This window comes from Otolemur garnettii, unplaced genomic scaffold (assembly GCF_000181295.1).
Source record: "Otolemur garnettii isolate 467f Iridium unplaced genomic scaffold, OtoGar3 scaffold00028, whole genome shotgun sequence".
In the NCBI taxonomy this organism is placed as follows: Eukaryota; Metazoa; Chordata; class Mammalia; order Primates; family Galagidae; genus Otolemur; species Otolemur garnettii.
In genome coordinates this window covers 16,655,599-16,672,984 of record NW_003852423.1, presented here as the reverse complement: position 1 = coordinate 16,672,984, position 17,386 = coordinate 16,655,599, and the positions used below count along the sequence as shown (strand labels likewise).

The window sequence follows — 17,386 nt, the reverse complement described above, 5'->3', positions numbered from 1 at the left end:
TTTTCTTCCTTTGTTCAGGAGCCTCTGACCAGGGTTGCTACCAGTCGGCCATCTTCCCAGAATCCCCCCTCTTCCCCCATTTTGATGCCCTTAATATCCTTCTCTTGCCTGCTTTTATTGGCTAGAACTTAAAGCACTATGTTGAATAGTAATGGTGATAGAGGACAACCTTGTCTTCCAGTTCTACATGGAAAAGCTTTTAGTTTTACTCCATTCAGTATGATATTAGCTGTGAGTTTGTTGTAGATGGCTCAGTCAGTTTAAGAAATGTGCCACCTATGCCTATTTTCTTAAGTGATCCTGTTAGAAAGGATGCTGAATTTTGTCAAATGCTTTGTCATATGAATTTTGTCAGAAGCATTTGTTATCTTTGTTTTTGCTTCTGTTGATATGATGACTTACATTTATGGACTTGTAGATGTTAAACCATCCCTTGGATGAAGCCTACTTATTCGTGATGTGTAATTATTTTAATGTGTAGCTGTAATCTATTGGCTAAGATTTTATTGATTATTTTTACATCAATATTCATTTGTGAAATTGGCCTATATTAATCATATTTTGTAGAGTCTTTTCCTGAATTTGGTATCATGATGATGTTTGCCCCATCAAATCTGTTGGGGGAAGGTTCCTTCCTTCTCAATGTTTTGGAATAGGTTCTGAAGTATGGGTACTAGATCTTCTTTGAATATTTGAACGAATTCTGGTATGAAAGCTGTCTGATCCAGGGCTTTCATTTGTTGGAAGCTTTTTAATTGTTTCTTTAATTTCGGTGTTTGATATTGATGTGTTCAAGAGATTTGTTTCTTCCTGGTTAGTCCAGTGAGAGAGTGTAATTCCAGGCATTGGTCCATTTCTTCCATGTTGTCAAATTTCTGGGCATAGAGTTTCTTGTAGTAGTTAGAGATAATATCTTGTAACTCCATAGAATCTGTTGTTATTTCAACATTTTTTCCTTTTCTGATAGAGGTTATTGGAAATTTTACTTTTCTTTTTCTAGTTAATCTGGCCAAAAGGTTATTGATATTGTTTATCTTTTTGAAGAACCAACTTTTTGTTTTGAATGATTCTTTTGTTTTTAATTTAATTTATTTCTGATTTAATTTTGATTATTTTCTTCTGCTAGCTTTGGGATTGGATTGTTCTTCCTTTTCCATTTCTTTAAGATGATTCATTAGGTTGTTAATGTGCTCTTTTTCTGTTTTTTGGATGTAGTCATATAATGAGATAAATTTCCCTCGTAAGACTGCTTTTTTTTGCAATATCCCACAGGTTTTAGTAGCTTGTAACTTCATTGTTATTATGTTCAAGGAATTTAACAGTTTTTTCCTTTAGCTCCTCCTTGACTCAACATCATTCAGCATAAGGTTGTTTAGTTTCCATGCCTTTGTGTGGGGATGAAAATTTCTGTTGGAGTTGAGTTCTACCTTTATTACCTTGTAATCTGAGAAGATAAAAGATAAAATTTCAATTCCTTTTATTTTGTTGAGGTTTTATTTGTGTCCTAGGATATGGTCTATTTTGGAGTATGTTCCATGGGCTGACAAGAAAAATGTATATTCCTCAGCTTTGGGATAGTGTGTTCTGTATATGTCTATTAATCCCTTTTGTTCTAGGGTCACATTCAGGTCCCTTGTATCTTTGTTTAGTTTCTGTTTAGAGGGTCATCCATTTCTGTCAGAGGGGAGTTAAAATCCTTAGCTATTATGGTGCTATAGGATATCTACTGCTAAGACCATTTAAGGTCTGTTTCATAAATCTGGGAGTTTTTAAGTTGGGTGCATGAATATTTAGAATTGAAATATCCTCTTGTTGTTCCCTTGACCAGTATGAAATGGCCATCTTTATCCTTCTTAATTTTAGTTGCTTTAAATCCACTGATACCTGAAAATACGATTGTAATCCTCCTTTCTTCTGATTTCCATTTGCCTGAATACTGTTTTCCAGCCCTTCATCTTAAGTCTCCTTTTGCCCTTCAAAGTTATGTGTGCTTCTTGGAGATGGTATATAGATGACTTGTGTTTTGCTTGTTTGTTTGTTGTTTGTTGTTTGTTTTTGAGACAGAGCCTCAAGCTGTCACCCTGAGTAGAATGCTGTGGCATCACATCTCACAGCAACCTCAAACTCTTGGGCTTACACAACTCTCTTGCCTCAGCTTCCCAAGTATCTGGGACTATAGGCACCTGCCACAGCACCTAGCTATTTTTTGGTCATTGTTGCTTAGCAGGCCTGGGCTGGCTTCAAACCCGCCACCCTAGGTGTATGTGTCTAGTGCCCTGCTAACTGAGCTACAGGCCCAGCCTGTGCTTTTTTTTTTTTTTTTTTCTTTAATCCAGTCAACCAGACTGTGGCTCTTCAGTGGGGAATTCAAGCCATTTACATTTGTTGATAGAATTGATAAATGTGATGGAGTTCTATTCATCTTATTTTGTGAAAGTCTGTTGCTTGGTTTTATCTTTTGTGCTACTGTGGAGGCTACATTTATTCCTTTAGCTTCTGAGTATTACTTTGCTGGAGAATAGGTCTATATATGTCCTGTAAACCTGGTCTTGTTGTTAAGAATTTCCTCTAAATTTGCATATCAGTAAAAGATTTGATTTTCCATCAATTTTGAAGCTTAGTTTAGCAGGATATAGAATTCAGGGCTGAAAATTATTTTGTTTAAGAAGATTAAAGGTAGATAACCATTCTCTTTTGGTTTGGAAAGTTTCAGCTGAAAAGTCTACTGTCAGTTTGATGTATCAGCCCCTCTGTGTCAATTGGCACTTCTGGTTGCTTGAATAATTTTCTCCTTAATCTTGATTTGGATAGGTTCAACACAATGTGTCTTAGAGATCCTGTGTTTCTGTTGACATGACCTGCAGTTCAATATCCCTCTAAAAGGAGTATGTTGGAGTCTGTGATGATACTTGGGAAATTTTTATTAATGAAATCCTCCAGTGGGAATTCCATTTCTTTGGGATGTTTTTCTTCCCCTCCAAGAATGCCTTTAATTCATATGTTTGAATGCTTCATGAAGTTCCATAATTCTCTGAGTGAGCACTGTGCTTTCTCTCTCTTCTGCCTCTTTAACTGCCTAGGATAGCTCAAGAGCTTTATCCTCTAGATCTGAGATTCTTTCTTCTCCATGTTAGTCTGTTCTTAATCCTTTGTACCGCATCTCTAAGTTCCCAATTGACTCCTTCAATCCCTTAAGCTCTGCTATATCATTTCTATATTCTTCATATCTTTCTTCCATTATTTGATTCTGTTCTGGGATTTCCTTTAGACTATTTTCCACCTTCTCATCAATTCTCTTCATTATTTTTGCTATCCATATTTTAAATTCTCTTTCTGTCATTTCCATTATTTTCTTATAAGTAGAACCCTCTGTAGTAGCTACCTCATGATCCATTGCTCTGTTCTGGTTTTTCATGTTGCCAGAATTTTTCTCTTAATTCCTTCTCATTTGTCTTCTTCTTATTTACTTATATCTTCTACTCTTTCTCACTAAAATCTTAACTTTAAATTACCTTGTCTCTGTGCTTAGGCATTCAAGTAGCCTTTTGGTATAAGGCTAATTGAAAGAGAAGGGAAGACTGAGAAGGGAGGAAAAAAAGAAAAAGATAAAGGAAAGAAGTGGGGGTGAAAGGAAAAACATGAATAAAAGGAGAAAAGAAGGACAGAAAGAGTGAAAGAGAGAGCCAGGAGAAATGGTGGTGTTCAGTAGGTTGCTTTGACCCACACCTGCAATTCCAGGACTCTGGGGGCTGGGTTTGGTGGGTTCCTCAAAGACAGGAGCTCCTTCCTAGCCTGTCCAAAAATAAGACCCTGTCTCCACTAAATATAGAAAAAAAATCATTAGTTGTTCACAGTAGGGGCCTACCCAATACCGTCTTCCCAAAGGCCAAAGCTAGAAGGATGCCTTAGACCAGGTCCTCTTTTAACCAGACCAGTACCAATAAATACCCCATCCCAGGCCTCATTGTGAGACTCTGACCTATAAGCAAATACAAAACGGAAAAAGCAGATCAGAGAAAAGAAAAAAATAAGAACAACATAAAAGGAAAATTACATATAAACTTTTGTAAGAAGAAAAAAAGGGATATGTTAGTTGTTGTTTTATGTAGGAAAGATGAGAAAAGCAGAAAACTTACTTCCAAAAGAGAAACAAGGAGATAAATAAAAAGAATGAAAGATTAAAAGGGGCTGCAAAACCATAGTAGAAATGGAGAATCCCTTTCTTTTGAAGAAAGTAAAAATTAAAAAAAATACAACCAAACAACAACAAAAAACTACAAAAACAAAAATAGGGAAAAATTAGTAAATAAAAATAAAAAAGAACAACAAAAATATACATATAGCAATATATTCTCTGGACACCAGGTGGAAGTATTGTGTTAGGAGATGGAGAATACACATGCTGGTTTTGCTGTAATCTGTTGGGTAAGGTTTTATTGAGTATTTTTACAACTATATTCATGAATGATATTGGTCTGAAATTTTACTTTTTAGTTGGGTCTTTTCCTGGTTTTGTTATTAGGATAATGTTTGCTTCATAGACCATGATGGGGAAGATTCCTTCCTCCTCAGTGTTCTGGAATAATTTCTGCAGTACAGTATAAGCTTGTCTTTGAAGGTTTGATATCATTCTGGTGTGAAGCTATCTAGACCAAAGCATTTTTTTGTTGGGAGATTTTTTATTGTTTCTTCAATCTCAGTTCTTGAAATAGTCTAGATCTTAGATCTCAGTCTAGATCTAGATCTCAGTCAAGAGATCTATTTCTTCTTGGTTAAGTCTAGGGAGAGGGTGCAATTCTAGGTATTGATCCATTTCCTCCATATTGTCAAATTTCAGGGGTTAGAGATTCTTGTGTTACTCAGAGATGATCTCTTGTATCTCTGTGGCATCTGTTGTTATTTACCCATTATCATTTCTGATTGAGGTTATTAGAGATTTTACTTTTCTTTTTCTAGTTAATCTGGCAAAAGGTATATTGATTTTATTTATTTTTTTCAAAAGGCCAACTTTTTGTTTTGTTAATTTCCTGAACAATTCTTTTATTTTCAATTTCATTAATCTCTGATTTAATTTTGGTTATTTCTTTTTTTCTGCTGCAGTGGTTCTCAACCTTCCTAATACAGTTCCTCATGTTGTGGTGACCCCCAACCATAAAATTATTTTCATTACTACTTCATAACTGTAATTTTGGTACTGTTATTAACTGTAATGTAAATATCTGATATGCAGGATGTATTTAGACGACATCTGTGAAAGGGTTGTTCGATCCCCAAAAAGGTCACAACCCACAGGTTGAGAACAACTGTTCTGTTGGGTTTGAGATTAGATTGTTCTTTTTCTAATTCTATAAGATCATTCATGAGTTTGTTCATGCGCTCTCTTTCTGTTTTTTGAATGTAAGAATCTAATATAATAAATTTCCATCTTAAGACTGCTTTTTCTATATCACAGGTTTTGGGAACTTGTATCTTCATTGTTGTGATATTGGAAGACCTTAACAATTTCTACTTTTGTCTCTTCCTGAATCAAACTTATCACTCTGCATCAGGTTGTTTAATTTCCAAGTATTTGCATTGGGGTGAAGGTTTTTGTTCAGTTTCATTTTTATTGCATTGTGGTCTAAAGGTATAATTTCAGAAGACACAAGGTATAATTTAATTCTTTCGATTTTGTTGAGTTTTGATTTGTATCCTAGGAAGTGGTCTATTTTGGAGTACATACCATGTACTGACACAATCATTTGCCTTATGTTCCTTAGCCTTGGGATGGTGTGTTCTGTGTTATGTCTATTAATCCCATATCCTCTAGGGTCACATTTAAGTCTTTGTTTAAGTCTGTATCTTTGTTTAGTTTCTGTTTAGAGGATCTGTCTAGTTCTGTCAGAGAAGTGTTAAACTTCCTGACTATTATGGTGTTATGGGGTATCACATTGCTCAGGCCCCTCAAGGTCTGTTTCATAAATCTGAGAGCATTTAAGTTGAGTCCACAAGTATTTAAAATTGAAATGTCTTTTTGTATTGTTCCCTTGACCAGTATGTAATGTCCATCCTTACTTTTCTTAACTTTAGTTGCTTTAAATCTGCTTGTATCTGAAAATAAAATTGCAACTCCTTCTTTTTTCTGATTTCCATTTGCTTGAAATGCTCTTCTCCATCCCTTAACTCTGAGTCTTGATTTATCATTCAAGGCTAGGTGGATTTCCTGGGGATAGCATGTGGATAGTTTTTGTTTTTTTATCCACTCAGCTGGCCTGCGCCTCTTCAGTAGGGAATTCAATCCATTGACATTATTAAGAGAATAGATATGTGGAGTGGAATTCTGTTTATCTTGTTTTGTGAAAGTCTGTTGTGTAGTTTTATCCTTTGTGCTATTGTGGAAGCTAAGTTTTGACAGTTAGCTTCTGAGTGTTTACTTTGGTGGTGGTCCATTGTCATGTTCAGTGTTGAGAATAGGTGTAAATATTTCCTGTAGACTGGTCTTTTTGTGGCAAATTTCCTCAGTGTTTGTATATCACAAAATATTTGATTTCTCCATAAATTTTGAAGCTTAGTTTAGTAGGATACAGAATTCTGGGCTGAAAATTATTTTGTTTAAGATTTTGAAGGTAAATGACCATGCTCTTCTGGCTTGGATGATTTCATTTGAAAAGTCTGCTGTCAATTTAATGGCTCTTTCCCTGTAGGTCATTTGGTGCTTACTCCTGGCTGCTTGCAGAATTTTCTCTTTTGTCTTAACTTTGGACAGGTTCATTACAATGTGTCTTGGGGAATCTCTGTTAGAGTTGAGATGACATCTCAAAGGAGTGTGTTAGGGTCTTTAGTAAAACTTGGGAAATTTTCATTTATGATAGTCTCTGGTAGGGCTTCCATTCATTTGGGACAATCTTCTTCAGGAATCCATATCATTCATATGTTTGGACCCTTCATGGAGTCTCATAGTTCTCTAAGCACCTGTTCTGCTTTCTCTCTCATCTTTTCTGCCTCTTTAACTACCTCACTTAACATGAAAACTTATTCTGTAGCTCTGAGGTCCTATCTTCTCCAGGGTTTAACCTCTTTTTGATACTTTCTACTGTAGCTTTATATTCTCTGTTTGCCTCCTTCATTTTCTTAATCTCCACCATGTCCTTTCTATATTCTACATATTTCTTGTCTGACTTTTGGTTCTGTCTTTCCATTTTCTCATTCATTCCTTTTATTGTCTTTGTCACCCATATTTAAAATTCTCTTTCTGTCTAGTTCATGAATTCTTTATAGGTGGAGTCTTTTGCAGTAGCTGCCTCATATTCCCTTGGGGGAGTTCCTCTGTTTTGGTTTTTCATGTTGCCTGGATTTTTCTGTTGGTTTTTCTTCATGTGTTCTTTATTCTTGTTCATCTCCTTGTCCTTTTTCCTTCTCACTGCTTCCTTTGTTTCAAACAGAAATCCTGGCTATTGATGACGATATGTTGCAGTATATCACTGGGACACCAGGTGGTGCTATGGTTTTTTAGAGACAGAGAGCATAGCCAGCAAACTCTATGATCCTTAGTTCTAAACTTTGAAACTTAGATACAAACTTAGTTGCCTTCTATGATTGCCTGATTTTTTTCCTTAGCATTCAGACCCTGCAGTGCTGGGATCTTAAAGTTCACAAAAATCCTTTCAGAGCAGGTCTCATAGTGCCCCCTGATACCAGTTTTCATTCTATGTGGGAGTCCCTCAGCCTGTCCCAAGAGTAGGGTTCTGATCCTGGCAGGCAGAATTAAGATGGCTGTGGTTTAGGCCTCTGCTAACACCTTCTGACAACCTTCCCACAATGGCAGCCCCATTGGTCACTGAGACCTTCTCAGTATGGGTGTCTTGCCAATCATCAGACCTGTGGCAAATCCACTCCTAACTGGCATTCAAACCTGGTTTCTGTCTATTGTTTGAGTCTGCCCACTCTTCTAAGCTTTCTACTCAACATGCAGCTTCCCCAACAGCTGAAAACTCCAAAGCGTCTTGCTCCCATCCTAGGCCTCTGTGGGGGTTGGGGGGAACCCATCCCAGCTGGTGGTATCGTAATCACTTGCCTAATTCATGATATTACCACTGCTGAGCTCTGGATCATATGCTGTATCCACTTCACCATCTCCTTACTGTACTCTCTGAGCTATGACTCTCAGTAAGGTCCCCACACCAGGTATGGCTGGATTGTCTCTTTTTCCCGGTCGTTCTAGGAGAGCTTAACTGAATCATCCTTCTGGTCCACCATCTTGCTCTGCTCCCCAGACAGAAGACTTTTTGTTGTCTCCTCACATGGTGGGGCCAGATCTGCTCTCCAGTGTCTCTTCTTATGAGGACATGAATCCCATTCATGAAGGTTCCACTCTCATGACTTGATTACCTTCCAAAGGTCTAATATCCACATAACATCACATTAGTGATTTGACATTAAATATAGGAATGTAACAGGAATAAAATCATTTAGGCCATAGCAGTAAGCAAATAGTTTTTGAAGACTCCAGCATTATACATGAGTCTCAGTTCCAATTCCCTACTTTTCATTGACCCAAGGAAATTCCTGCTACCTTCCTTTTATGGTACAAGCTCACAGTTGTAACTTTATTCTATAGGTATCCTTAAAGATGGCATATGTCCTCTCCTAATTAATATTTTAGTTTTTAAAATGACTTTCTTTGTTCTGGCACCAGAGAAGTTCCTTCTTTATATAAGTTTATTAATAGACTATTTTTGGATTTATTTATTTTTATTACAAATAATATGATGGTCCAAAATTTTAGGTTACATTGTTCTCACTTCCAAGGTAAAGTTCCAGTTGTAAAAGAGCCCCTGAATCATTTTAAAATGTTTCATTTGGTAGTTTAGAAAGGAAGGATTTTCATGTTAGTCTAATTCATTATTTTTGCTGAGTAGTTCACATATAAACTGTGTGAATCCTCTACTCACATACCATCAACCTTTATCGAGGAGTTACCCTTAGTGAGAAATTGACTTGTTCAAAGAGCCAACTTTTGGCACAACAAAGCATTTAGCTCTAACCTCAAGGAAATGCACCTAATTCAAAATTTGAAAACTCTACAATTAAGGAGGAAAATTGCTGGTGATAGCCTAGAGGAAAGGTGGTAGCTGTTTAATTTTTGAAATGTATCATTCATATAAAATAAAAATGCTAATTCTATGTAATTATTATAGTATGTATTATTTCCTTTTTAGGTGATAATTCTAAAGAGAAATAAAATTCATAAGATGGGATTATCTGAACTCAACTTTTGGGTAAGTTTCAATGTTTTCAACACAATTTCTTTAAATTCTATTTTTTTCTGTAAAGTGAATACAGATAATATGCTCTGAAACTCTAATTTATAGTTAATAAGTAGTTACTGCAATAGCTTGTAGCTAAGGTAGGAAACATGCCTTAGCAAAGGGTATAATTTTCAAGAAATTAGTTCACTTACTCAGCACTACTCTCAGGCCCTTTTTCCTTTACTTTTCATTCTACTACATCCATATAGTCTTGTTTTGTAAATTCCTGTCTTTTTATCTTCGTTTTCTCTCTTTTATCTTGTTTAACCTTCTCCTCAAAATAACTCAGTTCATAGTTATTCTCTAGCTTTCCCCTTTATTTCATCTGCACATATCCATCATTTTTTCCCCTCTCCTTCCAACTTTAGACTCTTACTATTTTTGTCCTTTTAATATTTTCCAACAATCTCCCAGCCCCTTCTCATTTCAACTGAGCATCAACCTAATCTTTGTTGGGCTTTTTCTCAAAGATGCAGAAAATAGGTCACATTACCTCTATCATTGTGTATTTTGTTTCCTATTAAAACAAGTTATTAGGTAGGCCCTGCAACTTCAAATTCTCTTGATTTTTAAATTTCAGACAAATGATATTCATTCTTTATCTATGGGTCTTTGATTAAAAAAAATAGCTTGCTATATTGAATAACTATATGTTGAATAGCTATATGTTTACATATTATATATTGAGAGGATAAACCTGAGAAAGTTGTGATAAAATCAGGAGGTAGATTTATGTTCAGAATACAAAAAAAAAAAAAAAATAGAATGAGTTACAAGAAACTTCTTGCTTGAGGCATTCTCCCATACTTGGTGATGAAATTACAGAAAGATTTATCCACTAAGTTGTTGGATGGCCTGACACTTCTAATATATAATTTTTTTACTTCAAAAAATTTGGACACTTTAGTAACTCAACTTCAAAAAAGGCAAATTTTCAATTATAAACTATTGAAAAATGACCATAAATAGAACAGTGTCCATGGACATTAGGAGAATTCTGACAAAGTATATGCAAATGAAAATTTATTATCTTAAATTCTGTTTTCTACATTTTTCAGTAGTAGACTAGAATGAATAAGATATAAATATGCTTTAAAGAATATCAAAGAAACAAAAAAGTCTAAAGAAGGAAAAAGTTGAGATTTAACCAATGTTCAGGATATATTTGTATTTTGAAACTGAAGATTTATGTCATAGAGACAAATCATGGTAGTCATATAAACAAACAAATAACCCCAAAGGTATTCTGGCTTTTTATATCTCTTTTTATAGAAAACAATAAAAAAGGAAAAAAATCTGTTTTACTATTCCAAATAATTCTTTCGTGCCTAATGGAATAAAAATTATATTCATATCTTACTCTGTCATAAAGTTTAAAAAAGAAATTCTTACCATTTTTAATTAAATGGCAGTAAAATAATGCAAAGAAAGATATCATTTATGATTAATCAAATCTAATTGTAATATTCCCTTTAGTGGAGAAGAATATTTAGGAACTAAGACCTAAGTAGTAGGTATACTCATTGCTACCAGTATGTCCTTGCTTCTAGCACCTTTCACCGTATATATATATGCATGCAAATGTGTATATATTTGAAATCATGATTTTATAGCCATTGCTTTGACCCTAGTCCAATGCTATAGAAGATAGGCTGTCTGGATATCCTAGAACTCAAAGAAAATAATAATAGGCTTCCATCTCCTGAAACTTGCATAATGGGTCCAGGAAAATACCCTCCATCTTGTGGGTCTCCATCTACTGTCCTCTGTCTGGGAGACTAACCATGTAAGTGGCTCCAGCAGGCATCCAGCAAGAGCCCTGCCCACACTAGTCAGGCCAGAAAAGAGCTCTCTTCCCAGCACACCCACCACCATCCCACAAGCCTTGCATCATTCACCTGTCACCTAGTAGCAACAGAACTTGGAAAGTGTGTTTTTCTCCTATGGGCAGTACAAGTGCTGAGATAGAGCACTAGGACACCAGGCGAATTAAGCTGTCAGAATAGCACTGAAAACTATATTGTTAGAATAACTATGACAAACAAAATTAGGCTAGCCCTTACCTACTAAGCTTAAATAATAGGACTGTATACCAAAGTGGAATATTAAAATATGATCTATGGTCTCCCACATAATATCCAAAATGTGCAGAACAGTAGAAAAACTATTTATCATCATGTGAACAAAGAAAAGAACAACTTGAATGAAAAAAGAGAATCAACAGATGTCAGTGAGATTAATAGGATATTAGGATTATTTGAGAAGGGTTTTAAAGCAGTCATCATAAAAATACTTCAGTGAGAAATTTTAAGTACTCTGAAAGCAAATGAAAAGATTATAAAATCTCACACAAAATAGAAATCTTAAAAAATGAAACAACTTGGATATCATAGAATTGAAAAATATAATAGCTGGAATAAAAACTCAGTAAATAGGCTTGATAGCAGAGTGAATATGACAGAGAAAGCAATCAGTGTAGTTGAAGACAGAACAATAGAAATTACCCTATCTAAATAGAAAATAGACTGGGGGGAAAAAAAGAAAGAGCCTTAGGGACCTGTGGGGCCATAAAAAAAATATTAAATATTGTTGTACTCCTGCAACCTGAAAGTATAGACTTGGACACCCCTTATGTGCAATTCAATTGGAAATTTATTGAAGCTGCGCAGGGGACTGTTGCCCTGAGACAGACAGTCCATCCCAGTAGAGGGCAAGTTGCCTTATATAATTTTTGTGCAAGCATACTACAGAAGCAAAAGGTGGCTGGTTGTAGGGGGGGTTACAGCTTGGGTAGTCATGGATACAGTAATGGTTTCAATTATGTAACAATGATTAATACAGCCTTGGTTGACTTGGTTGATAATGAATATATCTTAGAATCATAATGGTTATAGTTATGTAACCATGATTAATACAGCCTTGGTGGATTTCCACCATTGTGCATCCACTGAGAACTTGGGGGGCGGGTTTGTGAAACTTGGGACTTCTCGTGCTTTAACTCTGGGGGGCATGGGAACAGGCTGGGAGAGAGGGCGGGGAAACGGGCTGGGAGTGCTTGCAGCAATATCATCAACATTTCCAGGGGAATGGAAAAAGAGAGTGGGGCTAAAAAATAGTTGAAGAAGAAATAGCTAAAATTTAACAAATGTGGCAAAAGACATAAAACTTCAAGGTCAAGAAACTGAGCCATTCCCAAGTAGGACAAACACAACGAACCGATGCATTCATACATCATAATTTAACTTATGCAAACTGAAGATAATGAAAAAAAATCTGGAAAGCAGACAGAAAATAATGAAATAAATGAAGAAATTGAAAAACCCAACAAAATAGATACATATACTGTAAATATAAGAGACTGTTCTTCTTTTGTATATTTCCTTTCTTCTGCTCTTTTTGTTTTATTTTGTCTTGTTACTCTTTATGTAAATTTTTGTTAAGGACTTAATTCATTTATTTTTACTTCATTTTTATTAATGTAAGTTTTTGAGGCCATGAATTTTCTTTTGCTCATTGTTTTAAGTGTCTTCCTTAATTTCTAATATGGGAATCTAATTTGCCTGGTAAACTAGTGCCACCATGTTGTTTTTCACCTTCCTGAATCTCTTTTAGTTTCTCTCTACTATAGAGGATAGTTAGAGTTTTGCTTTGTTTGATAAGATGATTTGAAAATCTTTATTATAAATTTTATTTATATTTTATTATATCATGTTGTTTTTGCACATGATTCTCTTAGTTTTTATTATTTTTTACACTTAGGACACTTAATATTTCCTCAGTTACAGCATATTCAAAGTGTTCTTCTATAACCTTTATACTTGAATGACCAATTGGCTGGATGTAAAGTTCTTGGTTCTCACTTTCTTAAGTTTTTAAAAAATGCTTCTACAGTGTCATCTTGATTTGTATGTTTCTTTTTATAAGTCTGATGCTAGTCAAATTCTTTTGCTCTTGTAAATTACATGACTTTTATGCCTGAAGGTTCTGAGACATATTCCTTCATTTTTAATAGCTTTATTAGATAGAATATGTCATGAATTAGTTTATATCAGATTAATTTTTCTAGGACCTAATGGGTGCTTTCCAACTTTCCAGGTATATATTCATGTTTTCTTTTATTTCTGAAACATTTTCTTAGATCATAATTTAAGTAGTAGTTTTGATTCACTGCTTTGTTTTTGTCTTACAGGGACTCCATTTATAAGTATTTGCCTACCTGAAATTTCTACAGCTTTCTCTGATTCTTTTTACGTCCTTCTCTGATCTTAATTTTGTTCTTTGTGATTGTTTTACTGTCTTTACTTGAGTGTCACCATTAAATTTTTAGCTAAATCTCATCTCCTTTAATCATCATGATTTAGTTTTCATTTTTTTGAATATTCTCATTTTCTTCCATTTCTTTTCTGTGTTTAATAAACTTTTTCTTTCTTTGGTTTTTTTTTCATTTCTATTTTTAGGTTTTGAATTTCTCATTTAAGTTACTTTTTTATATCTCTGAATACTTTTTTGAGGATATTTAATTCAGCTTCTCATTCTGCATAATAGTTTTCTTCTGCTTTGTAAGATTTTATTGATCAGTTGTACAGATTTCATTACTTGCAGTATTTGACTCAATTTTTTTCTAATAGAATCTTTGTTTGAATATGTAGGCATCTTTAATCTGATTATTTTGAGGACAGGGTTGATGTTTTCTACTCCAAGTTTAGCTTCTTGTATCAATGAGCATATTTTTTCTTCAATGAATATTTTTTTCCTTTTTGTTTTGTTTTGTTTTGTTTTTGTGATGGCAGTAGTGATTGGTTGTCTTGATTTTGGAGGGGGGAGGGTATGGCTCCTGTTTGCCTTGACAGATACTGAATTTTCCCTTGTTGCTCTCCTTTTTTATTCTCTTTTCTTTCCAGAAGTGATACTTTCTTACATTAATACTTTTTATCCTGAACACTCTTGTGGTTTTCCACTTTGTACTTCATTCACCAATCTATAGGGGCTCTTTTCACACCGAATGTGGACTCTTATTTTTCTGAGATTATTTTAGATCACTTTTAGGCCCGTCACTTTCCTCTTCTTTCTTCTGTATAGTTTTATGGATTTCCATTTATTCTCTTCAAAGGCTTAGGATAAGAACTTAACATTAACCTCTACCACATTTGTTCTTTTCTATTTACAGATAATTGAAGTTTGTGCTGTTAGCTGTTTTCTGTATATGTGTTGTATTGTTCTGTATCTGTATTGTTCTATTTGTTGGTTGATCTGTGGATAGGGATGAATGGAGGCTGCTATTAGTATCCTCAGGCTACCCAGAAGTCCATGTTTCTTCCTTTTTTAATTAAGGATAGCCAAAAATAAACAATAATCAGGAGTCTCTTTGTCATTTTTAGTTCATGTTTCTCTTTTTAAAAGGAACACTTGCATTTTTTAATTTAATTTTTTTTTTCTTGAAGAGGAGGGGTTCAGACATGTCTATAATAAGAGTTGTAGACAAACGTTTTAATGTAATATTTGGGAAAATGGATTTTTACCTGAGAAATAATACTTGGAAGTAAACACATAGCTCTTTTTTCTTAAGAGAAATTGGTCCTGCATGGGGTCAGGGTCCACTAAGACCTGTGGAAACTGGCAGTGACCGAGTGAAGAAATATAGAGTTAGAAACAACAGTAAAGAAAGAGGCATGAGCCATAGAATAGAATTACAAGTGGGAGCTCAGGGGTCCATTGCTCATTTGTGGGATTTCAGCAATGGCACTGAATGTTTGCTCCACTCTGCTTTTCTTGAAGTCTATTTGCCCTGAGGGTAAGATGAGGGACAGAACAAAGATGCCAGCAGTTTCTCTGATTGAGCATATCAGCTTCTATTGTTATTATTATCATCCTTAAGGGTACCCTTGAAATCTGAGCCTTGTATTGGGAGAGCCTCCCTCTTGAGATCACACACAGGTTTCTAGGGAGGTGTTAAACTCCACTAGTAAAACACCACCCACATTAATCTCCTATGAAGAATTGGTGGGAGGGAGGAATTTTCCTCCCATCACCACCACAGAGGATCTTCTTCTTTGATAAGGGATATAAGCTCTTCTGCCCATATCTCAGGGCTCAAGCTACTCCTTTGATCTCTGCCCCAGGCAAATGCAAATCTCCACAATGAGTATCTGCTTTGCCTGTTTACTAGGCAGGAGACGACCCAGTTAATATCTTTCTAGGTCTTGTCATAGCCTCTTCTATGACCGTTTTCCCTCAGTGCTCAGAGACCCAGCAAGGGGTGTTTGTAAGCTGTGTCCCCAACAGGCTAGAATTTCTGAAAGAAAGGAAGCATGCTAGTAATGGCTAGCTTAAATGTAAGCTGACCTTTCTTTGTTCTGACTCACTCTGATTACTTTTTACACTTGATCTTAGCCAAAGGCTGAGAAGCAATCTCAGCTTATTTTTTAATTTTCCTTTTTTTCTGGGGGTGCTTTCCTTTGCCAACAATGAGGTCTTCATTCCCCATTCTCCCTGTAGAAAAGAAGTAACTTATAAAAACTTTCTTTAGATTCAGGATGTATAGAATTCTAGTCTCGTCATATATTTTATAGCAGTTTCAATTCTTTGTCTTTAAAATTTTGTTTCTATTATTCATGTGGGCATGTGATTTATTATGTATTGGTTTCATGTTAGTGTTGAGTATATTGTATATATATTTTTTCCATTCTACTTTAGTAAGAAGAAAATGTGTTTCGTCTCCATCTTTTCTAATTGCTCAAAAGTATTTTAGGGTATACATATTCTACAGTTTGGTAATTTATTCATGGATTGATGGGCATTTGAGTTGCTTCTGGTAGGAAGAGGAGGGCATCTCACCTACTTTGTGCAATGTAAGGGTGTTCAGCACACCCCCTAGGTGAAGGGCTCTTCTACAACTTGAACTTCATGTTAGTAGGAAGGATAATATAACCTAAAAATTTGTACTTCATAATAATTTGAAATAAAAATAAATAAATAAAAACTAAAAAAGTCTTCTAAAGGAACATTCCTGTTTTTAGACCTCACTGTACATCCCTCAGTAATATATTTCACATGATTAAAATTTTCCTATGTTTTATGGGTATAACTGAATGTTGTATCTTAGTAATGTGTAATTTTTAATACTGGACTTCTGTTTTATTTTCCAGCTAATTCAAGGTAGTGCTTGGTGGTGTGGAACAATCATTTTGAAATATCTGACATCTAAAATCTTAGGTGTTTCAGACCATGTAAGTACTTTGTTGTTAAAATATAAGAGTTTTATAAATATGTAGCTATATGAAAACATAGAAACCATCTATTCTTTTCATTTTGTAGATGGCAAGTGCCTTCTTTAAGATCCCTAAGCTGATTATTTCCAGAGTTAAAATAGAGTCCTATAGTTCAATGATCTTTGTGACTTGGCAAGAACAAAGTATATCATCAAATGCTTAATATTATAGGGAAAAATTTAGCAATTTGTTAAGTAGTTATTTGTTGATATTTCAGGTAAAATATACATAATCCATTTATTGCAGTTGTTAACATGAGCTTCCTATCCTGAGCTTTGAAATAAAGAACTCTTTCTAGACTTCAGTATAGTTTTATTTGTTTATAAATATGGACTAAAATTATGGTGTAATTTGATATTTTTAAGACCTTTATTATTCCATCTTTTCATTTTCTAGAAATTTATGTAGAACACTTAACTGTCATGTGATGTTTTCATTTGTTTTAAGGCTGTTATAAATAATGCCCTTTTCAAGGTATAATTCCGTACTTAACTAGCTAGTTTAAAGAATAGAAAATAGTGCATGAATTTACTTTTGATTTCTAGCACTTTCTGTTTAGAAATAAGCCTGCATTAGTGTATTATTCAATAGTCTACTGTGGAATTTACTTTATCTATTACCCTTATTAGGGCACTGTCAAATAATGAAACTATATTTAGTGCTCCCTCTCTAAAAGGTCAGGAGTTATCACTATTCAATAAATACATGTTTATGTCAAATATAATTTATAAATGTAAGCATTTGTTTCCCATTTATTGCTATCTTTGCATAGTAGTTCATTAGGTTTACTTGTTGCTTTTGTTCTCTGATGTGTCTGATACTTCTTTTTTT

General features: G+C 34.6%; 1 protein-coding gene across 2 annotated transcripts in view; it reads left to right on the top strand.

Annotated features, from left to right (window-relative positions):
- The window catches only part of LOC100966452 (probable C-mannosyltransferase DPY19L2), a 164,702-nt gene that overhangs the window by 97,151 nt on the left and 50,165 nt on the right, over nt 1-17,386 (top strand). For both annotated transcript variants that reach the window (XM_003788579.2, XM_023512443.1), the window contains 2 exons: nt 9,198-9,257; nt 16,433-16,513. In XM_003788579.2, coding sequence (XP_003788627.1) covers nt 9,198-9,257; nt 16,433-16,513 — 141 coding nt within the window. The remainder of the gene's footprint in view (nt 1-9,197; nt 9,258-16,432; nt 16,514-17,386) is intronic.